The sequence below is a fragment of the Aethalodelphis obliquidens genome, unplaced genomic scaffold, assembly GCF_003676395.1.
Source record: "Aethalodelphis obliquidens isolate GAN/ISIS:26980383/991018 unplaced genomic scaffold, ASM367639v1 scaffold82, whole genome shotgun sequence".
Classification (NCBI taxonomy): Eukaryota; Metazoa; Chordata; class Mammalia; order Artiodactyla; family Delphinidae; genus Aethalodelphis; species Aethalodelphis obliquidens.
Genome location: NW_020838026.1, coordinates 4,255,580 through 4,283,229, shown reverse-complemented (window position 1 = coordinate 4,283,229; position 27,650 = coordinate 4,255,580). Strand labels below are relative to the sequence as shown.

Here is a 27,650-nt window from a genome sequence, read left to right as displayed (position 1 = left end):
TTGTGTATGAGCAAACTGCAGCCCACTCGCTATTTGAAAATAAATTATCATTATTCATTAACTAATTTGCATTGACTGTAGCAACCAAACTGTCGTTTCCACCAGGATTTAGTAAGTACAGGTTGCAAAGAACAGCAGGTCAGGCAAACACTTAAATAACATTCTGTTATGTGAGTGAAACACAGGAAACAAACGTACCTGCAGCTCCAACTGAGCAGGCAGCATTAGAGGAGAGAAAAATAGTTACATTACCAATGGGGTTGGAAGGCTTCCCTTCAGTTGGTCATTACCAATCTGGATAGAAAAGATGAAAAAATACATAGCCCCTGCTTTTTAGAATGTGTGAGAGGAAAAAAAAAAAACATCGCTCACCTAAGACTGACCTCCAAAAGCCACATACACACGGCTTTTGCTTTGACACAAGGAAGCTTGTTCCAAAACCAGTAACCCAGTTCATTCCAGAACACACGTACGATCATGGCTACACTATGCTTACACATCCACACCTCACGAAACATGTGGGCTTTGGTTTTTTCCTTCAAAAAATTCAATCTAGAAAGCATTTCTACGGACCTAGTGAAAAATCAGAATGGCCAAAGCAGAAAAGATAGTAATTGCCCAAGAAAGAGTGAAACACAGACTGGGAATCATGTGGCATGACGGATGGAAGGTATGCAGAGCCTTTTGCCTTTCTGGTGTATATGTATGTAGGTTTACACATCCTTTTGAAATAATACACGTGGAGCCATAAGTTTTATACGTTTCCATTTCAGGACCCTTATAAAGTCTATTTAGCCTGATGGCTCAGAGTTCTTCCACGCTGTCATACAGAACAAACATTTAAATGTATTTTTAAATGAAGGCACGGACTAGACTATTGTTCAAGGTCCCGTCTAGCCTATTGGCAAATAAGACCCAAAGAAACATAAGCTAAAATGATCGTCCACCTAGAAACTGTAAAGCCTGGGAAGTTATACAAAAAGTCTCTTTCATCTGCATAAAGGATTAAGAAAAGTCTTTAAACGTCCTGCTACCACAATCACGGGTTTAAGTCATTCTCTTCTGTATGTCAATTGTCCGCACAGACACTGATCTCACAAAACCACGTTGCTCTCCACATGCATCCCCCGCAGGTCCTAACGCACAATCAACGCTGTCTGTGAAATAGGGACAAAACACACCGGGCCAGGCAGCCATGGAGGCCCTGCAGCCACATGGCCTGAAGTCAAGTCACCGGTCACGCGGGTGAGACACTGCCCTACCCCCGAACCTGGAGCTTAGCTCCGAGCTGTCCCCGTGTGTGCGCTGCACCTGCCAGATCAACTTGAACTCAGGTCCCTGTGCACTGACGGGTCCTGGCATTTGCCAGTCTCCCCTTGGAAACCATTGATAAACAAATTCAAAACCCCAAACTGACTTGAGAGCTATGATTAGGCACAGATTAGCCTGGCTTCAACGTAAGTAACTATTACAACTCAGTGTACTTATCTCTCCATTTCCAATCTGTGAGTTTAGGCATCCAGAGAGTTATTCTACTCTAACTACACTAGTCCGGATGCTGCCAAGAGCCAGGCTTCTGAGTCACTGCTAAATTGATGGAATCTAGGACCGGCCATGCCAGCCTGCCACGGGACCCAGAGACCCAGAGAAACAGTTCATACTTTCTTCCAAAACAAGGGGCTTGAGCCTGTGATAGGCTAGATGCAAGCAAGCCTTAGAAGTGGTGGTGAACGGCAGGGAACCTACGCGGCTGGCTGCCTAGACAGAGGTCAGCGCCCGCGGGGCGGAGGGCTGGGAGAGGGCAGGGCGGCCGTCCCGCTTACCCGGATGCGTTTGGCCCTGCGCATGTCGTCGGCCGTCAGGGTGCTCTGGGCGGGCAGCACGCTCTCCTCGTGCTGGGGCTGCAGGTGCAGCTCGTGCGTTTCCGTCTCGTGCTCCAGAGAAGACTGGGCTTCCGGTGGCAGCTGAGGGACTGCGAGCGCGGGCTGCTCTGGTTGGTCCAGCCCATTCAGAGTTGCAGGTTCAGCCTCATCGAACTGCTCCTTGGTGGGAAAATGCAGCAAGTCCTGAAATTGCAATAACCAGCAATTATTTCCCTACCTAGATAGACATTAGTGCTAGGATTTAGAATTGCTGCTTTACTTTTTAAATGACTAGCGTCGTTATGCTCAGAAAAGAATATTTTCTTTCTGAGAAAATTAGTTAGGTAACCATCCACAGGATGTAAAAACCAGGAGACATTCCAGATCATTTTGTGAGGAAAAGACTATGACAGGACTCTTCTGGAATATCATCATTTTAATTGTTTAAACTAATTAAACAGAGTCCCCCAGTAATGTCTCTGGACAATTTCAAACCTTTAGGGCAGCAGAGTTGGGTTTTTGTTGTAAGTAACGTTTGAAACAACGTTCTTTTTAGCCTTTCTCTAGTCAGACTTTAATTACCAGGCAGCACAGCACTGACAGGCAGGCCCATCACCCTCTGAGAGGCGTTTGTATTTGAATCCAGTAATGGTTCTCATAAGTTCTCTAACCAAGCATCCAAGAAGAGCTCTTGCTTTCCCATCCCCCATACCTGTGTCCCATCATCACACTTTTCCCCATTTTCACTGGTTATTTCCAAGCGGATAAATTTGGGAGGGCGTCCCGGCCGCCGACCTGGGCCAAACCGCCTCTTGCCTCGCCCCCTTCCTCTGCCTCTTGTTCTGGGGACAAGACATTGGGTTATAGATAGTCATGGTTACACAATACTGCGCAAAAAATATTTCCCTGAATGATCCCGATTCACCCCAAATCTTGATTTCCTCTCACTTGATTTCTTTTCCTGATTCTTTTTTTCTAATGGAAACAATCACTTTGCTCATGCACGCTTTCCAAATTTCTCATCTTTGCCATCTACATAGCTCAGAGATGTCTTAAATTATTCAGAATAAAAGGAGGTTTAAAAAGTCAAAGCACTGACAACATTTTGCTACCAAAAATTCTGGAAGCTCGCACACATCTCTGTGATTCTGTGAGCAATGCAGACAGGACAGAACACGCCTAGTGTGTGTCCTGGATACAAGATTCCAGTCTTCCCCTTGCTCACCTCATGTTCCTTCCACGGAATGTGGCTATCGAGTCAAAGGAACGCCCTTGTTTTACTATAATCTTCTGGAAGGTCAGAACAAATTTCTAATTCACCGGTTCCATAGCACATCCAGTAAACACCACATTAAAAGATTCTTTATTATGGGAAATTCCGAACCTCGGCAAATGTGGAGAATACAAGGAGGCCAGTGTACCCGCTACCTCATTTCAATACTTACCAACTCATGGCCAGTTTTATCCCATCTATAGCCTCACCACTTCTCCCACACACATACCCATTAGGCTATTTTGAAATAAATCCCAGACATCATTTCATCTGTAAATATTTCAATATGTACCTCTAAAACATAAGGACATATATTTGTATATATAATACACATATCTCCACAACAACTTTATCGCACCTAAAAAATAAGTGATAGTTGCTCAACATTTATTAAATCTAGCCAAAGTTCAAATTTGCCTAATTGTCTCAAATATCTTTTAACAGCTGGCTAACAAACATTTTTATCTACAATGTGTCATGCACGGAGCTTGACACTAAAGACGGTAAGTCACATGCAACAGTTTTTACCCTCACACGTCCAGTAGAGGCAGCAGACATGTAAACCAAACCTCACAATAGAATATAAAAAGTGCTATAACAGAGCCATGGTCGGAGTTTTCGGGAAACACAGGAGGGAGCGATGGAACTCCTGCTGTGTCCTCCATGCACCCCAGACGTTTGCTCCCGTGGTCACACCCTCAGCCTTGTCGTCCTTGGGAGGTGCGGAATCCCCACTGTCCTGATGCCATGCCTCGCCCGCTCCTACACGGTGTCCTAACTTCCAGCTCACGCCCTCAGACACCTGGACTCAACGATCCTTCTGCCTCACCAGCAGCTCCAGTCCAGTCCTGTGCCCTGTCTGCAGTCCTGCATCCTCTTCATGTTTTATCTCCGTCCTTCCACTCATAAGCTCCAAGGTCCTTCACTGGAGTCACTCCCCTGTACATGCTCTTCCCTCCCCACTGCTGCTTCATCACTCTTGTTGCGTTGCACGCGCTTGGTGAAACCGACTTCCTGCCGGCTCTGCACCGGCACCCTCGCAGCGAAAGACACTTGGTGACGACACAGCCGTGACTCACATGAGCCCTCACTCACGTTGCAGGCAATCACACCGGACTTCCCTGGGATATTTACTCTCCCACTTCCCTAAATGCCATTTCGCACCATCTCCTCTCTTTTCAAATCACATAAAAGCTGGCAACCCTACATCTGTCCCACCGGGACCACTCTGCCCGGAACCACTCTCATTTTTCATCTGAACTGTTGAAATAGCTTCTAACTAGACTCCCTGTCTTCACTCTTACTGCAACACAAGCTAAGGTGATAGTTTTATTTTTATCCACAGTTATGTTTAGAAATGTAACTAACATCACAATATCCCTTGATCAGCAGACTCTAAAGACTTCTTATCACACATAGAATTAAATTCAAATTTCCTGCCACTACCCATCAGGCCTATGTGATCCAGCTGCTGCTTACCCCATCCTGTGGAATTCTCCTTCACCTACCTTTTTTATATAGTGGGAATTAAACATAGGACTTAGTCTGATGAAGGAATCCTACTACTGAAAAGAGTTTGAAAATCAGAAGAATTCCTATTTCAGAATCTCTAGTTAGGGGAGATTTTACTAAGGTGAAAAGATGTCCTATTGCTGGGTATTGGTTATGCTGGAAAAGACACAAGTAGTGATGAGAACCAGCGGAAAAAAGGAAACGACGGATAAGAAATGTCCTTCAGCAGCCTCCCTGGTTACCTGTCTACACACAAGCGCGCGTGTGTGCACGCACACACACACAGACCCATAAATTCACAGATGATCTAGAAACGACACTGGAACTTTAAAAACGAAGTTTTTGAAGTCTTCCCCCTTATTATTATACCTGCTAAACACATCCAGTTTCTCATCATGCGAATTGAGATGCTGCTGCAGCTGCTCTGAGCTTATAAATCGGCGGTTACATTCGTAGCAGGGCCAATTCTTCTCTTGCTCTCGAAGAACTGCAGTCGTGGGAGAGAAACCACGGAGGCTGGTGACCAACAGGCACCAATAACACTCAGATGCCCGGTACCCACACCATTCCCATCTCAGCGTAGCCCAGTGTTCATAAATACGCAATGTCTGCTGTTCTGTTATAAAATCAAAGGCTAAAGTTTGACAGAGAATAATTTTTAGGATCTTGTTTTCTGATATATTTGCATAAGACATCAAAGGAACAAACACCCTTGTGCTACCCTCTCCCACCCCGCAATACATACAACACACACACACACACACACACACACACACACACACACACACACACGACCTTACCACACTGGAAAGACAAGGAGTGCTACAATGGAAATCTGTATGCAGATAACCCAGTGATTCAGATCCAAGTTTCATAATCAGATGGTATACTGTATCACAAATAACTTGAAAGTCAATGCCCAATGTAATCACTTTAGCAAAATGTTCAGAAGTACCCATTAAAGCTGATTGTGTGTATATCGTATGACCCAGCAATCCACTCCTAGATGTGCACGCAACAGAAATATGCACATATGTTCACTAAAAGACATGCAAGAATGTGCACAGTGGCACCCTCATGTTAGCCAGAAACTGGAAACGACCCTGCTGTATAATAAAGAATTTTGCTGGCATTTGTCCCCGGTCCCTGGGAAATAGCCTCTAAATCTTTGGAATCTCCAAGTAAGAAGCACGTCTTTGTTATTCCTGGTGATCTGTGACCATACCTGAGTTTATGCTAATGAGATGGCTCAGGATGGGGCTGGCTGCGTCAGGAAGACCAACCTTCTGATTACAGGGTTGGGGCTTTGCGCCAGGTGGTATCAACCAGGCAGGGGAGCAGGGGCTGGAGAGCAAGTTCAATCACAGGCCAAGGAGCCAATCACTCACACCTATGTGATGATGCCTTGAGAAAAACTCTGGACACAGAAGCTCAGGTGAGCCTTCTAGGCTGGTAATCATACATCAGTGCTCCAGGGTGGTGACACGGCCTAAGGACATGGGAGCTTCACATTTGGGATCCTCCCAAACTTTGCCCTGAGTGTCTCTCCATTTGCCTGGTCCCCCCGTGCATCCTTTATACTACAATGGTACTCATAAGTACAGCACTTTTCTGAGTCCCATGAATCGTGCTAGGGAATTATCAGACATAAGGGGGTTAGCAGGAACTCCCTAAATTGTAGCTAGCTGGTCAGAAGTGCAGGGGGCGTGGGACCCCCAGGGCTTGAGACTACTGTCTGAAGTCGGGAGGGCCTTGTGGAGGACTCTGCCGTTGACCTGCAGAATGTGACCTCACTCCAGCTAGTCAGTGCCAGGATTGCATTGTGCAGCCCACATTTCTATGGTAGAAATAGATCAGTGAATTGCGGTACATTCACACAATGGAAACCCAAATGGCAATGAGAATAAACAAATTACATTAATACATAACAGTATGGAAGAATCTCACAAACAAAAGATTCCCAGACACCAGAAATGTACATATCACATAATTCCATTTATAAAAAGTTTGGTAACAAGCACATCAGCATATCTGTGGTGCTGAAGTCGGGAGATTAGTTACACTTGGGAGTGAGGAGGAATTACAAGGCTCAGGGGAGTCCTGGGGCCATGGCCACGCTCTGTGTCTTGATCTGGGTGCGGGTTGCCCAGGTATCCTCACGTTATGAAAATTCATTGGGCCCTTACTTAGGATTTGCGCACTTTTCTGTACGTAGGTTGTACTTCAGTGACATTTACTTTGAAAACAAAGTCAATGCCTACCTTGCCGTGTTCAGAGATGATTACATCTCGATAGGGATCGTCCTCTGATCTAGGTCCTAATTTAGTATTTGGAGTTTTCATTATATTAAATACTATTTTCCAGCACCCATGAAAGAAATGTAAATATGTCATTGTCATTTGACCCTAGAATTAGACAGGGATGTGCAGCTCTAAAGAACCTATTAGAATATCTTAAATACAGAGAGATAGAAAAATTAGACATTGCCTAAAGATGTAAGTAATATATACAATTTAGAATCAATATATGAAATACAAAAAAAATGAAAAAGTCCAAGCACCTTTCCTTTCTTCCTCGGAAATGTCATGAATCTTCCGGTTCACAAACTCGGCATAGGAAGCAGCATACCACACCTGCAAGAGCCAAGTACATCATCAAGGACAAAGGGCATCACCGGATGTGCTTCATGTGCTTCAATCCCCCCTCCTGCTCACAGGAAACAATTCAGGATTTTCTACAGCCCACGGAAAACAAACAAACAAACAAAAGAAGCCGAACTGTGAGGTGACCCCGTTAGTGCAGACGGTCAGTCAGGAAGTTCGCCTGCCAAAACACACTGTGTGTTTTCTTTTTCCTTTGTAAAAAACTGTGGGACTTCCCTGGCGGTCCAGTGGTTAGGACTCCGCGCCTCCACTGCAGGGGGCACGGGTTCGATTCCTGGTCGGGGCACTGAGATCCCACGTGCCGAGCAGTGAGGCCAAAAAAATCAATAAATAAAATGTAAAAAATAAAAAGATAAAAAACTGGTTTTGTTATTAGAACAACTTCACGAGAGATAACATCAATAGTCTCTTGATCTGCATGAAGCAGAGCCTCTTCCAATTCTTTTTTTTCTTTTTCCTAAGGTACGTGGGCCTCTCACTGCTGTGGCCTCTCCCGTTGCGGAGCACAGGCTCCGGACGCGCAGGCTCAGCGGCCATAGCTCACGGGCCCAGCCGCTCTGCGGCATGTGGGATCTTCCCGGACCGGGGCACGAACCCGTGTCCCCTGCATCGGCAGGCGGACTCTCAACCACTGCGCCACCAGGGAAGCCCTCTTCCAATTCTTTTATCTGTATTTAAACACAGGTTTCTCCACAGCTGTGATCATGGTGGCTCCACCCCAACACTGCTGGGTCACCAGAGCTATGCCACCTTCCTGAGCCCCTTCCTCCGCCCTACCCCGCGGGCCGCTTCTGCTCAGTCTCCCTGTCTGGCTGTTCTTCCCCTCCCGTACCCTGAACAGCGCTGTTCCTCGAAGCATAGTCCAAGTCCAGGGCCTTCTTATTTCTTCCTGAGGTGATCGCACCCATTGCAGCCAACTCTGTGCTAATGACTCCCAGGTCACTGCCTCTACCCCAGACCCTCCCCTCCTGCCCTCTACCTACATTCTACTACCTGCCTGATGGCGCTTGTCCGGACCTGACTTCCAGATGCTCTCCTCCTCGCCCCCCACCCCTGCCTACCTTCCCCATCTCAGTAAATACCCCACCTCCCACACAGTTGCTCAGACTTGAAATCTAAAAGCTAATCCTTTTTAAAATATATTTATTTATTTGGCTGTGCTGGGTCTTAGTTGCGGCAGGCGGGATCTTTAGTTGTGGCATGCGAACTCTTAGTCATGGCATGTGGGATCTAGTTCCCTGACCAGGGATCGAACCCGGGCCCCCTGCATTGGGAGCGTGGAGCCTTAGCCCCTGGACCACCATATTTCTGTTTTCTTCTGTAATGCCTCAGTAAGAACTCTCGGTGGCTCAGACGTCCTCCGTCTGCTCCGCCCACCTAGACGCACACCAAGATGAGCTCTTGCCTGGTTTTCTAACGAGCCTCTGCTTTTCCACTCTCGCTCCCTGCATTCCAGTCCCCACACAGAAGCCAGCGCGGTCTTCTGGAAACACAGTCGGATTTCACCACTCACTCCCATGCTTAATGGCCTGCAACAGCTGCTTGGTTCTCAGTAAACCTCAAGTGCTTGACGCTGGTCTGCAAAGGGCTCCCACCACCCTCCTTTACCCACCTTCAGTTCCTCCAACATGTAGAGTTCTCGCCCTTGCTGTTCCACCACCAGGAATGTTGGGTTCTTCACTGTCACCTCCTCAGCAAGGCCCGCCCTCTCCCGTCACACCTAAATTGGGGCCTTTCTGTTATCTGCTCCTTTCACATCTTTTGTGTCCTTCACAGCACTTCCCACTATTTGATATTATTTGCTTATTTACACCTTTCTGCCCACCTCCCCTCTGGAGGACAAGTTCCTTGAACGCAGGGCACCAGTCTGTCTTCTCCTAGTGTCTGGAACATAGTACAAGGTCCATGTTTGGGTCACTAAATGAATCCATCATATACAATTGTTGTGGAACATTATTTTAACCATATGGAAATAATCACACTGAGAGACTTCATTTTCAACTGTGGAATAATATTCTACAGAGTCTGTATTCTATACTTTACTTGACCATGACCCTGTGGTTGGACTTTTAGGTAGTTTATCATTCTGCTGTTATAAATTCTGCCTTGTTCATCGATTCCAAGAGGTATGTTTCTCATATTCTCTGATGCAGAAATCAGAGTGTGCCTCCCAATCCATGGCATTCTGTGGTCACTGCCCTGACGTAGCCGTGACCACCTGCCTTTGCTCCTGCACAAACCTGGCCGAGATCTTTCCATTCTCACCTCATTCCGGTTATGTGTCCCACTGGCACCCCGTGAGGTGCTACACTTGCCAAGCAATGAAAATGAAGGCCAAAAAAAACCTGCCATCTCCCTCAGAATAAACGAAAGAAATTTCAAAGCAATGCAAGGCTGGTGTGATCATACCGGAGGAACTCTCATTAAGGTATCAAACATCGAGTGATCAGAAACTTCCCACTGACTTGATCAAAAAACTCTCAGCTTCCAAGGACATGTGTTTCAATTGAGGAAAAAGACACATATGGGTTCGGTCAATGGGAAAGCACGGCATCAAAGCTTACAGAAAAGCTATCAGTGGCTTGGAAAAATATCGCAGAGGTAGCAGAGGAGCACTTATTCTAAAAACACTGCACCATCATCAGCACCTTGATGGTACAGAAGATGACAGATAGACAAAAGCACAAACATCCACGATAAAGTAAAACAATGATCCAGTTAAAGAAAAAAAAGTCAGACTGCACAGAAAGCAGTTTATACCTGAACCAATTTCTTTTGCTTATAGTGTGCCTTTTTAAATATGCGTAAGTGTGATGTGATTTCAAAATTGTGTCTAAATAAGTCCAAAATAGCTCCTGCCATAAAAATAAAATAACTACTTCTGTTGATTAAAATAAGCACTGTAACATAGCTCAGCTGGCAGTGTTTTCTCAATGGTGTGCAAAATGATGGTGCATCTTAATGTCTGAGTCAGCAAAAAAATTACAAAATTCTAATGTAGCTAGCTCTATCTTTGCTTATAATTATTTCCTCAGACTTATTTTCAAGGATTGGGTTTACTCGGCCAAGAACATTTTTGCTGCCTACTGTCAGAAATATTCTATAAAATATTCTATAAAATCTTGCAATTCTGAAACAGACATCCCTATTTTTTAAACCCTCACACTCCTTGTATTATATCTGTTTATTTTTGCTAGTTTAAATTAACAAAAATATTAACTCATAGTTGCTTTAAGGGTTTTTAAATTATCAACCTTTAAAAAAATGTTTTAACATTTCTTTACTATTTGAGTCCTCCCCCAAATAAAGTCTATTCCCGATACTTATTTATTGTCCATCTGGATGTAGTGATGTTAGAGGCACACAACTTTCTCTCAGTTTGTATACTCAAACCTTTTAACATGTATTACAAATATTTCCCCCATTCTGTTGCTTTCTTTTTATCTGTTGTTTTGGTTGTTCATTATATTGAACTATTATATTCTTATTTAATTGTATCTGTCTGCCTTCTACTGCATTAAAAGAGAAAATAATCTCCCCTCCACAGTTAAAAGTACTCATTCAGTATCAAGAATTTGTTGGAATACAGGTGTGAGATGTGAATCTCCTTCTACACATTTTCTTTGGAGGTTATGGATTATCTAAACTTGACGGTTTCAAAGACGCAGGGTTTGTACAGCTTTTAAACAAAGTCTAGGTCTTTGTTCCCCCCAAAGAAGTATCTATTTCTCACTTTATCACACTGAGGCACAGTGCTATTCGGTGTTCATGTACCAAAGCAATCATTTCTGACATATTTTTCATTTATAACTTTAATATTTTGACCCCCTCTTTTTACCATGTTCCTAACATAGCTTTAAAAACGGGCACGGGTAGTGGGGGGCAGAGGAGATTTTCCCTTAGAATCATAGCGGAATTTTCATTAATCATCAAGAGTTAATATTTAGACAAATTCCTACAGAGTGTTATCCCCAAAAAATGTATTCCTAAAATCAGAAGTCAGTGCATAGAATTCTTTGGGTAAAATGAGTCTTCAGATAAAGAAATCTCGCCCATACATCTGAATTCCATTTTACAAGATCTCCTGTTTCCCAGCTAACTCTTCCTTAGAATGTGTAAATGATGTGAAGTAAGCCCATCTTTAATCACACAGACCTGCCTGTGCCCCCAAAACAACTACTTCCTCACCCCTGGGCCTAATACCTTCATGAACGCCTTTGAGAGATCTCAAAAGTCATATACTTTTCATTCTGTTTTATTTGTGGGATTATTAGAAGTGTACAGTACACAGCAAGTGCTCAGTAAGTAAGTGAATTACAAGAAAAGGACCATTGTTTAAAGAATCCCTCTGCAAAGGGAAAAGAAAAGTAGGAAAAGCATGAAGCAATTGCAATTCCTAGCAAAGGCGCCACTGACCCAGCACTGTACCTTAAGCTCTTGCTTGGGCTCCACATTCTTGATTGTTGTGTAGTACACGTGGTGGCCATACTGGTAAGCCACCAGGTTCTGCTCCAGGTGATTCTGGGCCGGGCGCACGAACATCATCCAGTTACAAAGGGTCTCGTCAGACAACTCAAACCACAGGTCTTCGTGCAAATCCCTGTCTTTTCTGTCACCTTTATCAAGAGAAACCTGCAACCAGAGTGAAAGTAAAAAGACACACATACACAAAACCTCTAATATGATAGATATTCATGTAATGACATACAAGATATTGTTCCTGAAATTAACCAGATATGCTGATTCTCCCCTTTGTATCTAGAAAGATACTGGAATTGTGTCTTGCCGAATGGAACAGGAAGAAGATACCTTCTGAAGACTCACCTACAGAAGGATTACTTAGCAAAATCTACAACTTAGCACCCTGAGTGTACAGCTTTGGTTGATATTTCATCATTAACTAACACATCAAAAAATGAGACTAATTAGGGGCTTCCCTGGTGGCGCAGTGGTTGAGAATATGCCTGCCAATGCCGGGGACACGAGTTCGAGCCCTGGTCTGGGAAGATCCCACGTGCTGCGAAGCAACTAGGCCCGTGCGCCACAACTACTGAGCCTGCGCGTCTGGAGCCTGTGCTCCGCAACAAGAGAGGCCGCGACAGTGAGAGGCCCGTGTGCCGCGATGAAGAGTGGCCCCCACTCACGGCAACTAGAGAAAGCCCTTGCACAGAAATGAAGACCCAACACAGCCAAAAATTAATTAATTAATTAATTTTTTAAAAAACTGCAAAGAGGTTTTCCTAAAAACATTATGGGCACTTAACAGATAACATGAGTCGACGTAATTCTATGCTCCAGTCATAGTTAATTTGAAAAACAAGCTGTCGAGTCCCTTTTATGGGATGAATTGTGTCCCCCCCAAAATGTGTATGTTGAAGCCCTAGCCCCCCAGTAGCCCAGAATGTAACTGCATTCGGAGACACGGCTTTGCAAGAGTGGGTCCCAATCCCATCTGACTGGTGTCCTCATAGGAAGGGGAGATCAGGACACACAGAGAAGCTGCAGAGGCACCTTGCAGACAGGGACAGCCCTGTGCAAAGGCAGCCGCAGGGCAGCCACCTGCAAGCCAAGGAGAGCAGCCTCACCGGGGGCCAGCCTTGCCTGCACCTTGGCCTTGGACTTCCAGCCTCTAGGACTGTGAGAAAACAAACATCGGTTCTTTAAGCTCCCCCGGTCTGTCATGTTTGATCTGGCAGCCCTCCCAGACTAATCCAGCCCCTGAGAACTACACCTCTCAGAATTATTCACATTGAGACTTCGGGGACTGAAACCGTACCCTCTGTGTCATTGGTGAGAGAGAAAACGTCTCCATTTGAAACAAGTCAAGCACAGAAAGAAAACTACTAGCGAACTGCTATGAGATTGCATTAAGAGGCTTGGTGGGAAAACGTGTGCCCCTTAAAAATCGTCGGAACGAGACTGGACTATGTTGAAGCATAAATTACCTTGAGGTGGATGTAACAGTCCTTCAGCTCCGACTCCCTGACCAGCGGCCCCTCCACGGGGCCGAACTGGGTGCGCTTGGGGATACGCCTTTTGGAGAACACACCGCCCAGGAACCTGTCGATGTACAGCACCAGGGGGAGGCTGGCCCGCGCCCGGGTCAGCACCGGCCGGTTGGGGATCGGATGCAGGGGGCCGTGCTTCGGGCACACGGACGAGTGCGCGTTATTACACTCCTCACACCCTACACGAGAGAGCAATCCTCAACGTCACAGTCTCAGGGGAAAAGTTCCAACCTGAAAAATCCCCAAATCTAAACTTCCCAGCCCAAACTCAATGCACTCCTACAGCTGCAATACCCATTCCACTGTAATACATTCCTCCTCAGAGGCCACTAAGATCCTGTGCTTCTCTGCTAAAGCCAGGCAGAATTAGCTGCCGGAAATAATTTGCAGGCCGTGATTTATTCCTCTGTTGGATATTCATTCAAATAGTGGCATTAAACTTGCAAATCAATTATAACATGTCTGAAAAGAGAAAAGAGGAGCTTCTTAGGCTAAATGTTGCAAAATCTGATGAGAATTTTATAATATGTAAATTAGGTGAATTTTATAGTATGTAAATTATATCACAATAAAGCTGTTATTTAAAAACCTGACAATACTGTTTAATCAGTTTCCTCAAAGGGAGTTATAGAAGCCTTATTGTCTGGGCATGTCTAAATCAACAGAAAAAGCGCTGTTGAGTTTGAGATTTCCGTGTGTACTGTGTGAAGGTAATGCTGACATGAATGAATTTAGCATCCCATCCTTCATTCACCTGGATGACACAGTTAGCCCAGCCCTGATATGTACTTTCAGCTCATTCTGCGAGTGACCGGTGGGCACTAAGCATCCACGTTCACCCCCTTTCCCAGTGTCACCCATCTGTCAGCTCACTGCCAGAATGAGACAGGTCCAGCCACAAAACAGGAAAAAGGGACTGGGCCACACAGAGAGCATGCTCGTGACCCTAAACAAATCTAATTAACCAATTATAGTTTACCCAACTCTGGCTGTGTGATGACCTGACTTAGAAAATGGGTATTTCCAATTTCCACAGTTCTCCAATAATGGAGAGCTATCTTGTATTAATATTTATAACATAAAGTGACCTTGTGTGTTGTGTATTTGACTAAGGAGTTGCCTTGAAAACTTATGAATTCAAAGAAAAGCAAAATGAGGAAGCCCTTCTTTGGGCCTGGAGATGAACACTGGCCCCATGCAAACAGGCCTACCACCACGACACAGAAGGTCCAGGGGAAATACGGTGAGACCTCAAAGCTCTGCAGAGTCTCGTAACTCACAAGGGGAGATAAGGACTTTGTCATCTAGGCACGAAGTTGATGGGCAGCGGCAATGGCTTGGTGGGTGGAAGCAGGACCCACCCCCCAAGCAGGCAGGACGGACAGGCAGTCGTCCTGGGCACCTGCAGCCAGCAGACACCCGAGTTCGAACCCTGGCTCTTGAACAACTGAGCACGACCTTGGGAAAGCTGCCGACCCCACAAGACTGTGCGGAGCGTTAGTCGAGCTAGAAAAATGCAGCGCTCTGGTGCCTGGGGTGTCTTTTCAGAACAGGCGTCTTTTTATAACAGGCATTTTTTCAGGTCGGTATGAAGAGAGGTAAAGCAGGAAGGGAACTTGTGGAATCGGAAATGGCCGGATCTGCCAGGACTGGACCACATCACGGTCTGGCAGCTGGAGCTCTGGGATCAGAGACTGAGGCTGGGTCCTGACCCAACCCCGGCCCCCTGGGGCACTGAGCAGGCCGCCCAGCTTCCCCTGGGCTTCAGTTCGCTCATCAGTACAATCAGAACTCTAGGGACAGCCAGGGCCTCCTTCACAGGCTGCCTGAGGATGGAGTGAGGGCGACACCTAGACCGGGCGCAGCATCTGCACCAGGAGCCCCGGCAGGGGCCAGCCCGCCCTGCGCCCACACGCGCTCCCGAGAGGCGGCTCTACGTACACAGGTCGTGCGGGTCGAAGGGCCGAGGGGGGTCAGGCTCCCAGTCGTCCAGGTCTGTGTCTCCGCCGTCCTCCTCCTCCTCCTCCGAGTCTTCTGAGTCCTCCTCATCCTTGGCCTCCAGTCTGGCCATGGGGCTCTGCAGGGTCGCCAAAGGGTCCGTGCCACCCACACCCTCAAGCGAAGGTAGCACCTGGCTGTGCACCGGCAACGAGGCCTGGACGACATTTAATCGTAACGTTAGTACAGCCTGTTTGGGGTTAGCCAGGACACACGCAGAACACAAGGTTTGGGCGCGATACTCTTCTCGCCAGCTCCCTTCGAGGCCCTGCAGAAATGACTCTTATTTCCATCTATGGGCTGTAATAAGAGATCTGTTTTCCTTTTTTGCTGTTTCTGCCCAACATCTGGGCTCTGCCGGTGCCAGCGGGAGTTTCAGATCCCACGAGCCCCTGACCACATGCTGGGGACTGTCGTGCCGATCCCAGCCTTCACCTCAAGTCCCACTTCCTTGCTCTCTCAGCCTTTCCAAACCTGCATGAGGGGCCTGCCCTGTCTCCCCGGAGACTTCAAATATGAAAGTAATGAACCCTTCCAAACCCTCCTGGAACATGTGTGGTATCATCAGCCTCAGTTTGGTTTGGGGTGGGGACCCTCCTGCCTTTGCAGGGGGCCACAGCATAATGCAGGTAAAGATCTGACCCACCTTCAACCACGTGGCTTTAAAATTGAACACGTGGTGCAAGACGCAGTTGGTAAAATTCAGTGGGTACCAGCTCTCCTGTCACACACTTCAGAGAGGCCGAGGTTTGTAAGTAACAAGGAAAGAGATGCCTATTTTGTTCATCACACTGAAATTAGTCTCTTGCAAATAAGACACGGTTTGGGTCATGGATTCGATTAACTTTACCAAATACACCGGAGGAAAATAATGGTACCTTAAAAGTTCTCACCTTCTAAATAAGCGGCCTCGGGATATATACCACTCAGATCCCTCTGACGCAAGCGCATTTCTCCTGCTCCGTTAGCACCATTACTCATACTCAAGCCATGCCCTCCCCCTGTTCAACAAGTAAGACACGTGTTTGGAAGTGCCTACTCCCTTTTTTCTTTGTCTTTCCTCGCCTAAAATGCTCTTCCCTCGGCAACCGTCTAAACCCCGTCCTCGTCGTCTGCTTTCTCTGGGAACAGCGTCCGCTCTCTGCTCTGACCTTCTGCAGCCCCTGGAGTCACAGAATCCCACCCAGCGACACCGTCCAGCCTGGGCTTCACGTTTCCTCACACTGCCCACCAGGCAGCCCGGATGGTTCTGGAACAGCTCAGGGATGTTCCCGTGGAGTCAAGACCTCCCCGACTTCCCTCTCGAGTTACACCAAGTAAGTGCCCCCTCTGTGCCCCATGAAGACAGTTCCTCCAGTACTTCAAGACCCAAACCCCTAATGCACTGACCCATTGCTCACGGTCCTGCTGTGTCCATTTACCCCTCAGCGGATCGCCATCAGCTTGCACCAGCGTTTACTGGAGACCGCCACGTCCTAGCGCTCCCCATTTGGAAGTGGCAGGTCACTGGGTCCTCTTGTCTGCTCAAAGAGCGCTACTGAACCCTTTTTCTCCTGCTCAGGAATTACATAGCTGATTTTTACTTAAATGGCCATGTATCTCTAGTAAATTTCATTTTATTGTCTTTTCTGTTCTTTCAGTCTGCCAAGATCTTTCAGAATCTTGGTTCTGACATGTCACACCTTAGCTGTTCCTCGTAGCTTTGTCTCCATTGCCAATTCGTGTGCATTTCCCTGGGAGCCCAGCTTGCCTCTCGAACTGTACCTCACGCAAGCAGACCACAGGCTTTGGAGTCAGACAGATTTCGATTAAGATGCTGGCAAGTTAACACACTTCTCTGAACCTTTGTTTCTTTATCTGTAAAATGGGCATGGTAATACATACCTCATAGGTTGTTGTGAGGATTAAGTGGAACAATGTGTATATGAGGCCAGTAGTAGAGTGTCTGGCATTTAGTAAGTGCTTAATATTAATAGTAATAGATTATTATTATTATCTAAGTTCTTTAAGGACCGAGGTGACAGCATGTATTTCCTTTACAACCTTAAAAGGCTGCTGGCCACATAGCAGGTATCCAATGAAGATTAGTTTGTGGAAATACATCTGGCCCTTTGGGAAATGATATTCTGCAGCTCTTCAGAGAAACATCCTTTCTCAGTGGTGCATCTAAGAACCTCTCAAACTCTGTAAAGAAACAATATTACAGAATCTGACCTGCCAAGGCAGTTAAAGGTCACTGCCCAACATGGGAAACCCTCAGGGTGAAGAAGGCAGATAAAATCAGTTACCTCAGATAGCACATGCGTGTTTTAACATGCATTCACTTAACCCAGGAGCCAGACTCTTGCATGACATTCCATCTGTAGCTCAGGGCCTTTCAGAAGTGTAGACAGGAGGACAAAATTCTGGGAGGTGCTTCTGCTTCAACTTCAATAACAACAATAAAATGCCCACTGACATGAGGAGTCAACAAGCAAAAGAATAGGGACTTCTGGCAACAGAACTGCAACTGCCACCCCCTCTGCACCCTGATCTGATCGGCTCCCACTTGCTGTCTCAGAGCGCAGCTTCGCTATCACCCTTTACTCTAAGCCACTCAGAGCTTATGCCAGCCTTAGCGATGAATGTTACCACACACTGAACAAACCAAAGCATATATCCACCTCCACTCCTCATAAATTCTTTATCTCTTTGCAGAGCCAACCTGAAAGAATGGATTCAGCAATTGGGAGTTAACTCCCATGAAGCTGAGCTGTATTTTTCCCCAACAGATGCTGCTAGAAAGACTGCGGGTCAGGCAAGTTACTGCTGGCTTCTCGCCACTGCTGAGAAAGCTGACATCAAAACAGACGGACAACCTCCTCGTCCCTGGGCTGGAACTCTCCTCAAAGGCTGTGGCAAAGAAAAGGCTTGAAGCCTTCAGCATTTCCTAGAGGGACTGATGCTAAAGCACAGGTGGAACATATACCAGAATCATGCAAGTTACCGTCGAAAAGGGATGGAAAGCGGGGATAATCATTTGTAGGTAAGAACCGTGTATTTCAGATAGCATGGACCTTAACACACAGTAGGAATGCATTACAGGTTTGTTTCACTAATAATTCAAATTCAACTGACATTTACGGCGTGCCAGAGGAATCTAAATTCCTCTGAGGCCAGATCACTTTACCACCCAGCTCCTAAGTGGCAGAGAGGAAATCCACATTCTGACTCTGCCCTGCTTTTCTGCTACATCACAATGGCCCCTGTGGACTGGAGTCGATTCAAGGAGAAGGTAAACAGCGCATACACCGTGAGTACCCGAGCGACGAGCAGCGAGGTAACACACCTGCTCCTGAGGCAACGGCCCGGCAGCAGGGCGGGGAGCCGTGGTGCCAACTTCCCTTAGAGGAAAAGATTAGTAACAAAAATAGTTTACGCCCGTTCATTTTGTCACACACGATAAAGCGTGGCGAGAGGAAAAGGAATTTGTTAAACTCGTGGTATACCTTCTCCTTCCCACTTAACATCACTCTCGGTAATTATTTCTGAAGCGACATAATGCATTTCAGTATACAATTTATCTGAGAGTGAAACATGAAACTACACTGGACAGCAGCAAACACAACAGAATGCTCCGGGTTCCTACTGAGACCAATTATGAGGGCAGCATATTTTCCTCTCAGTGTGTGGGGAGCCACACATGTTCCTTTTCAGAAACAAAGCGGAGACTGTGCTTCTAGGTCTGGAGAGTCCCTTGCCTTCCTTACGGACGAGGGAATGCGTATACGAAAAAGATTTCAAATGGATTTTGCCACCACTACCGACAATTGAAAAAACAGGCACCTTTTTGCTAAGGATTGAAAAAAAAAGCACCCATCATCTATGTTAAACCCTCACTCTAACTTTCTATCCAGAATCTATCCAGGTCATGGAATTAACTGATAATCACTGAGGTGTTATAGCCGGAAATAAAAACCGTGCGGGTTGAAAGGAAACTGCAATAAAGACAGATGCTAAGGCAATGGCTGTACTGCCTGTTATGCCGGGTTCACAGAGCTGTCTGAGAACAACTTTTCTTTTGTACAAAACATAAACAGGCAGATTGTTTCTGGAGACTGGAGAAGAGGAAGGGCCCTCTAAGGTGCAAATAGCAACAAAACCTCTAATTAAAATGATACCTTAACATTAAAGCAACAAAATAACCACTTTCCTTATCAGATTGGCAAAATATTCAAAGAATGCAAATACCCAACGTGGCAAGGGCGTGTGGAAATGGGCAATCTCATACACTGTTGGTGGGAATGTAAACTTTTTCAGCATCTGAAAAGCAATTTAGAAAGTCCTATCAAAATGACTTTCTCATTTATAATGACAAATTTCAAACCTATATCAAATAGAGAGAATAGTATAATACATGTTGTGCACCCATCACTTGGCTTCAACAATTATCAACTCAGAGCTCACCTTCCTTCAGCTGTTCTCCCGCCCACCTTCCCCCTCACTCGATTGTTTTGAAGCAAACTTCAAACATATATTTTCATCTCTAAGTAGTTCAGTAGATATCTCTACAAGAAAAGGACTTTTATATTTTATTTATTATCATACCTAAAAAATAATCATTCCTTAACATCACCAAATATCCAATTATTGTTAGGATCTCCCCAATTGTCTCATAATTTTTTTTTACAGTTGGCTTGTTCAAATCAGGACCCAATCAAGGTCCACGTGCTGCATCTGACTGCTATGTCTCTGAAGTCTCCTTTAATCTGTAAGTTCCATTTCTCTTCTTTTCTTCTGCAATTTGTCTGCTTCCCGCAGTCTAGATGGTGCTAACTGCATCCTTGTGTGTCTTGTAACTTGTTCCATTTTGTTTACTGTGCTTCCTATTAGTTGGCAGTGAAATCTAGAGACTCGATCAGATTCAGGTTCAATTTTGGGGGAGGAATACCTCTTATGTGGAAAAATACAGTGCTGTATGTCAAGAGGAGGTACACAACACCAGGAACCCTATAATGAATGTTCTCTCTTTTTAGTGATATTGACAATGTTCAGGGGGTAAGTTGATCCATTCATTACAAAGTGCCTCATCAGCTTTTTTCTGATGATAGGAGATGAAAAATGGTGAGACTCTAAGCCAGTCGTCCCCCCTTTCTTTATTAGTTGGACGCCTCTATAATGAAATTTCCCTCATCAAGTGATTGTTTACCTGTGGACACTCGGGGGGAAAGGCTGGATTCTTTCCAGCCATTTACCACTTTTCCTAATAATGTGGTGGTCCCCTAGCAGCCTCAAAAAGTGACCAAAGAGTTATTTCTTTTCATATCAGTATGAACTTGTGGATTTTAAATATATTTAATGTGTTTCAATCTACTGTAGATATTTTTCCTTTTTCATGAGTCAAATTGTCCCATTTTGGCCCCTTCAAGTTAGATCTTGAGTTTCTTCCCAGGACCCCAGAAGAGAAGTTTTTACTCGCTTCCTTGCATTCTGATAAGACAAGATGTTTCAGGCACATCTTGTACATTTTCTGCCCCAGGGCTAGAATCTGTCGTTTTTCTAAGTAGCCCTGATTCCTTTTATTGGAAAACTGTAGTTAGAGGCTACATCATTGCTACTGGACTGATGACTTCATCTAAACCTTTTCAGTGGCCAGAACTAGAAAACATGTTTTTTAAGAGAAAAAAAAGTCATGAGTTCATACTGATATTCTAATTCAAATTTAGGATTCTAACTTTGTATTTAAAGTGTTTGATTTTTATATTTGTATCTTTTTTCACTTTCACAAAAATCTTGGTTCTTAAATAATTTAAAATGTGACTACCTTTAGTCTCTATCATTTCTCTTTGGGGAATTTATTCTAAGGAAATAATCTGATATGACGTCTGTGAGAATGTTCTTTATAGTAGCAAAAAAGAAAGAAAGAAAGAAAGAACATACATATAAAACAATAGATGGAGAATATAAATAATAGTACATCCCCATAATAGAATACTATACAGACAACAAAAATGATGATGTAGCTTTTCAGGATGTTATTAAAAGAAAAAAATATCATCAAGATGAAAGCTACTTTAAAAGAAAAAAATATCAAATACACTGGCTAAAATACAGTCAACTATTGAATAAACATATAAAACCCCAAACGAAATATTAGCAGACCAAATCCAAATCCAGACATATATGAAAAGGAGCAAATAGAGTTTATTACAGAATGCGAGGCTGGATTAACTTTTAAATATCAATTAATATAATCCACCTTATTAACAGTAAAGAGAAAAATCTCAACAGATTCAAAAGGAGCATTTGATAAAAATCAACATCCATGAATAATAATCAACATCAATCAATAATAAACACGCATTAAACACTATAAATAAAGGGAGCTTTCTTAATCAATGTGTTCTTTTTATAAAAATCCTGCACTAGGGACTTCCCAGCAGTCCAGTGGTTAAGACTCTGCGCTTCCACTGCAGGCGGCGCGGATTCGATCCCTGGTCGGGGAACTGAGATCCACAAGCCAAGCCATACAGTGCAGCCAAAAAAAAAGAAAAGAAAATCCTGCACTAAACATCATTCTTAATAGTAAAGTAGAGAAAGTTTTTCCTCTGCGATCAGGAAGGAAAATGAGAAACCTACAAACCTACTAGCACCCCCTCTGTTCAGTAATGTATTGGAGATCCTAGCCAGCAGACCAAGGGGGGACAAAAGAAGAAATAAAAAATAAAAGATGTAAGTGAGCAAACATAACAAAACAGAAACAGAGTTATAGACAAAGAACAAACAGGTGGTTACCAGAGTATCGGAGGGTGGGGGAAGGAAAGAAATAGGTGAGGCAGATTAAGAGGTACAAACTTCTACTTGCAAAATAAGTGAGTCATGGGTATGAAATGTACAGTGTGGGGAATACAGTCAGTGAGTAATATCCTTGTGTGGTGACATATCATAACTAGACATCGCGGAATGTATGAAATGTATACAAAAAAATCATTATGTTGTGTAACAGGAACTAACACAGTATTGTCGGTCAATTATACTTCAAAAACAAACATAAAAGCTTATAGAAAAAGAGATGCCCCTTGTGGTTACCAGAGGTGGTGGATGGGGGAGGGGGGATTGGATGAAGGTGGTCAAAGGGTAAAACTTCCAGTTACAAGATAAATAAGTCCTAGGGATGTAATGTACAATGCAATAGATATGATGAACACTGCTGTGTGCTATATGTGAAACTTGTTAAGAGAGTAAATGCTAAGAGTTCTCATCACCAAAAAATATTTTTTTCTATTTGTTTAATTTTGAAGATGACGGATGTTCACTAAACTTATCGTGGCAATCACTGCACGATGTAGGTAAGTCAAAACATTATGCCGTACACCTTGAACTTATAATACAGTGCTGTATGTCAATTATATCTCAATAAAACTGGAAGGAAAAAATCCAGCTTTGGATTTTTTATGCTTATATCAGAAAGAAGGAAAAAAATCCAGTGTTGGATTTTTTTCCTTATATTGGAAAGAAGTAAAAATGTCAGTAATCATAGACAACCTGACTATTTATCAAGAAAATCAGAAATAGAACTTAGAAAATAAAATTTAAAAAAATCATACCATAATTTACAATACCATCAAAAGACACCAAATATCTAGGAATAAATCTATCGAAAAACCTCTACCCAGAAGACAATTTTCAACTTTTATTTAAAACTCAAGGATACTATGATATATAAAATAGATAACCGACAAGGACCTACTGGGACTTCCCTGGTGGTGCAGTGGTTAAGAATCCACCTGCTAATGCAGCGGACACGGGTTTGAGCCCTGGTCTGGGAAGATCCCACATGCTGCAGAGCAACTAAGCCCGTGCGCCACAACTACGGAGCCTGCGCTCTAGAGCCCACGAGCCACAACTGCTGAAGCCCATGTGCCTAGAGCCCGTGCTCTGCAAAGAGAAGCCACCGCAATGAGAAGCCTGCACACCGCAACAAAGAGTAGCCCCTGCTTGCCGCAACTAGAGAAAGGCCGCACGCAGCAACGAAGACCTAACGCAGCCAAACATAAATAAATAAAATAAAATAAAGGACCTACTGTGTAGCACAGGGAGCTATACTCAATATCTTGTAATAACCTATAATGGAAGAGAATGTAATAAAAGAATACATATATTTATACATGTATGTATAACTGAATCACTGTGCTGTATACCTGAAACTAATACAACATTCTAAATCAACTATATTTCAATAAAAATTTTAAAAATAAATAAACTCGTGGATAGATCATATTTACAGATTGGAAGACTCAATATTATAAAGATGTCAGTGATTCACAAACTGATCCATAGATGCAACGAAATGCCAGTAAGTTTCCTGCAGGACTTCGGTGGAAACTTCAGGCTGATTCTAAAATGTGTATGGAAAAGCAAAGGGCCAAGAAACTCTTGAAGAAGAACAAAGTGGAGGGAGGATCACACTCCTGGATGTATTATGGTACTTTCATAAAACTGAACACGATATAGCGATAAAAATAGAAGGGAAGGAAACCGCGGGGGCACCCAACAACATGAACAATGTGACTCTCCCACGCAGAATGTTAAACCAAAGAACAAGACAAAAAGGGGAGTTCCCTGCTGGTCTAGTGGTTAGGATTTCGCGCTTTCACTGCCGTGGCCTGGGTTCAGTCCCTGATGGGGAAACTGAGATCCCACAAGCTGAGTGGCAAGGCCAAAATAAAAATTTAAAAAAAAAAAAAAAAAGACAAAAAGGAAACCATACTAAGGTATTCTGTTCATATAAAGTTCAAAACCATGGAAAACCAGTCTACAGTGTCAGCAGGCAGGAGAGTGTGACCTTTGAGGAGAAGGGAAGGAGAAGTGATTAGGAGAGAGCGTGAGGATGGCTTTTAGGAGATGGTAATGTTCTATTATTTAATCTGGGTGTTGGTTACAGAGTGTGTTCACTTCGTGGTATATCATTGCATTATTGCTTATAAGTTTTTGCACTTTTCCATATGTATGTTATAATTTAATTAAAAAGTTTAAAAAACAGTAAGGAAATATGGGGGACATAAAGCAAATTACACAAATAACGTGGAAAAGAATAGATATAAAAATGAGCACAGAGAGAATGTTAGATATAGAAAGCAGAATCAATATACTCACACTGATATTCCTGGAAAAGTGAACATATCAAATGAAACTGAATAGATCTTCAAAAACCTAATAGATGAAAATGTTCCCGAAACACAGTCTTAACCTATACATGAAAAGGACACACCCTGTCCTAGGGAATTCTGATTCAAATGCTGGTGAAGTCATTAGACTTCAAAGAAAAACTTCAAGGATAAAGAAACACTCAAACAGCCATTAAGATAGAAAAGGAATGAGGAAAATAATCAAAATTAGACTCAAGATTTGTATAAATTAAATGCCAGGAGATAATGGAGCAAAATTCTAAGTAGCTGTGGTTACTGAACAGAACATAAATACATTAGTTACAATAATAATGCAACTAACACCAAACACTGGGGGAGGAGAGGAGGGGGAGGAAGTGTCAGTGTGCTGATGTCAGGTCATCACAGCAAGAGCTGAGGACACAGGGGACCGGAGCCCAAGGCCGGTTAGGAAACCGTGAGGACTCCAACCTCTTTCCGGTTCATCTCCATTTGCTTTCCTTCTATTACACTCAAGTAAATTTAAGTTTAAAGCATTTAGATTAATAATAGCATTTAGGGCACAATTTTCCCCTGCTTGTTTATCTTTGTCTGTTTTATGTCTGGGAGGAAGTCTAGAATAATAGTTACCAATTGTAAATTAATGAGGATGTTCCTGGACAGAATTTGTTTGTTTGGGTTTTTTAATGTACTTCTCTTTTATTTTGTATTGCTTCAACTTTTTATGAAAAAAAAAAATCATTACTCCAAATATTAGTGAATGAATTAATCATCTATGAAACACAAAGGCATTTCATTTTATTTTTTTCCTTCCAAGTTGTAAAAATGAATTAAATCTATCCATTGCTTGCTTGGTGGAATCAATAAATATTCACAGAAATGGACATGATTTGTTTTATCAAGAGTAAACTTAATTAGTACAAAATTACTAAAATAAAATAGTAACTCTGCAACAGAACATTTGTGTCTCCCCAAAGTTTATACATATGTCAAAACCTAATCCCCATTGTGACGGTGTTAGGAGGTGGGGCCTCTGAGAGGTGATTAGGTCATGAGGGTAGAGCCCCCATGAATGGGATTAGTGCCCTTATACAAGACTCCAGAGAGCAGCCTCACCCCTTCTGCCATGTGAGGGCACAGCCATCTGTGAACAGGAAGAGGGCTCTCACCAGACAACAAATCTATTGGCACTTTGGTCTTGGACTTCCCAGCCTCCAGACCTGTGAGAAATAAGTTTCTGTTGTTTGTAAGCCACCCCATGTATGGCATTCTGTTATAGCGGCCCAGATGAACTAAGACAAGTTCTCATTCAAGATGGCAGACCCACAAAATTGTAGGTCACTACCAGTCAGGAATAAATTCAACCATAACTGCTACGATGAAGACTCCTAATTCTCGCTAGATTTCATAAATAATATCAACACAATTACTGTTCATTTTCCAAATTTTAAAATGCAAGTTTCCAAATCACCTACTAAAAAATTTTAAAAGCAGAAAGTGCTTACTAATGAGAATTTACTTGATAATTACTCATGACACTCAGTGGTATAGCTAAATAACAGTCATACTAGCCAACATGAAAATAAAACTATTTGGATTCACATTCCCTTGAGGGTAAGACTGACAATATCTAGTTTCTGCACCTGCCTTATCACTTTTGCAACCTGGAGGAAAATAACGAAGAAGTCCCTCAAAGTCAAGTAGGATATATTAGAAATATAGATAAAAGGAAAGAAATGTTTTAAAAGAAAACCAAGAAGAATCTCAATTCTCTGAAAGTAGAATGAGGAAGGTTGCCGCTAAATATATATGTAATTTAAGCAGGAATTTTTCCCTAATATTTAAAAATAGATTGTCATACTAAGTAAGTCAGAAAGAGAAAGACAAATATCATATGATATCACTTGTATGTGGAATCTAAAATATGATACAAATGAATTTATTTACAAAACAGAAACAGATACACAAACATAGACACCAAACTTATGGTTACCAAAGGGGAAAGGAGGGGGAGAGATAAATTTGAAGTTTGGGATTAGCAGATACAAACTACTATATATAAAATAGATAAACAACAAGGTCCTACTGTATAGCACGAGGAACTATATTCAATATCCTGTAATAAACCATAATGGAAAAGAATATGAAAAAAGAATATATATATTATATATATATAACTGAATCACTTTGCTGTATACCAGAAACTAACACAACATTGTATATCAACTATAATTCAATAATGTAAAAAAAATACCAAGTACTAAAATGTTTCCCTATTTCCATAGACACTTTTGAAACTCAGGATTACTCTTTGGAACTTGAACCAATATCCAGTTGATATGCTTATTTTAATTTAATGCTTCAATTTCCCTGACAAATCATTTTTTCATTACCACGCTATTGCAATGTATACTGGTTGGAGTGTGTTAGTGTCATGTCCTGCTTTGTTTTCATTAATGGACATTGAGAATATTCTAAACGCATGAGAAATAGACATCCAGAGAATGCACAGTACAGAGGGTTGGGGGGCATTCCAGGGAAGGGTAACTTCAGTATTACCCACAATCAACAAAAAGGCAAAAAAGCAACTCATTACCTGCTGAGCTGTAGCATCCTGTTGGACATAAGCTACCTGGCCTGGGTCTGTAAACAGCGTCTAAACAAACAACAACAAAAACTTATCAATAGATCGTTAGACAGCTCATCTACACAGGAAAAATTATACTACTGCTAAGCACCAATTCTTGAGAGAGTTAACTACCAAACAGCTAGTAATAATCTTTCGTTAACAAAGAAGATAAAGATAGTACTCTTACGTTTTGCTAAAGCCTTTCATCCAGATGGCTCCAAAGAGACTGTGAAAGCTAGCCATCTCTATTGGCTAACGTACTTCACACTTCAGGAGCTTTACTCTAAAGCAAAGCGTCTCCTGAGACTGAATGTCACACTTGATTAAAAAGGCATGCCATGAACAGGGGGGCATGCACGCAACACGTAACACTCTATCACAGGAGCAGACTTGCAATTAAATGAAAATAGTTGGAGATGTACCGGCAAACAGAAGAGTACTGTATTCCCAAGGATTACAGCTCTTTCAAATATAAATGCACACTCATTATCACAAGAGAAGTAGAAGGAAAATAAATTGAATTTAATGTTCCACAGATTCTGTTTTGGATAAAAGCCAG

The 27,650-nt window shown here is 43.2% G+C and overlaps 1 protein-coding gene across 2 annotated transcripts in view; it reads right to left on the bottom strand.

Annotated features, from left to right (window-relative positions):
* PRDM10 (PR/SET domain 10) overlaps positions 1-27,650 on the bottom strand; it is an 85,531-nt gene that overhangs the window by 22,313 nt on the left and 35,568 nt on the right. Inside the window, exons 4-12 of one of the 2 annotated variants that reach the window (XM_027093002.1) lie at positions 27,059-27,118; positions 19,547-19,618; positions 15,260-15,473; positions 13,256-13,497; positions 11,739-11,942; positions 7,208-7,280; positions 5,017-5,134; positions 2,575-2,704; positions 1,824-2,066 (exon numbers count right to left, since the gene is read on the bottom strand). In XM_027093002.1, the coding sequence (XP_026948803.1) occupies positions 1,824-2,066; positions 2,575-2,704; positions 5,017-5,134; positions 7,208-7,280; positions 11,739-11,942; positions 13,256-13,497; positions 15,260-15,473; positions 19,547-19,618; positions 27,059-27,118 (1,356 nt within the window). The remainder of the gene's footprint in view (positions 1-1,823; positions 2,067-2,574; positions 2,705-5,016; positions 5,135-7,207; positions 7,281-11,738; positions 11,943-13,255; positions 13,498-15,259; positions 15,474-19,546; positions 19,619-27,058; positions 27,119-27,650) is intronic. The other variant, XM_027093003.1, reaches the window with a different exon arrangement.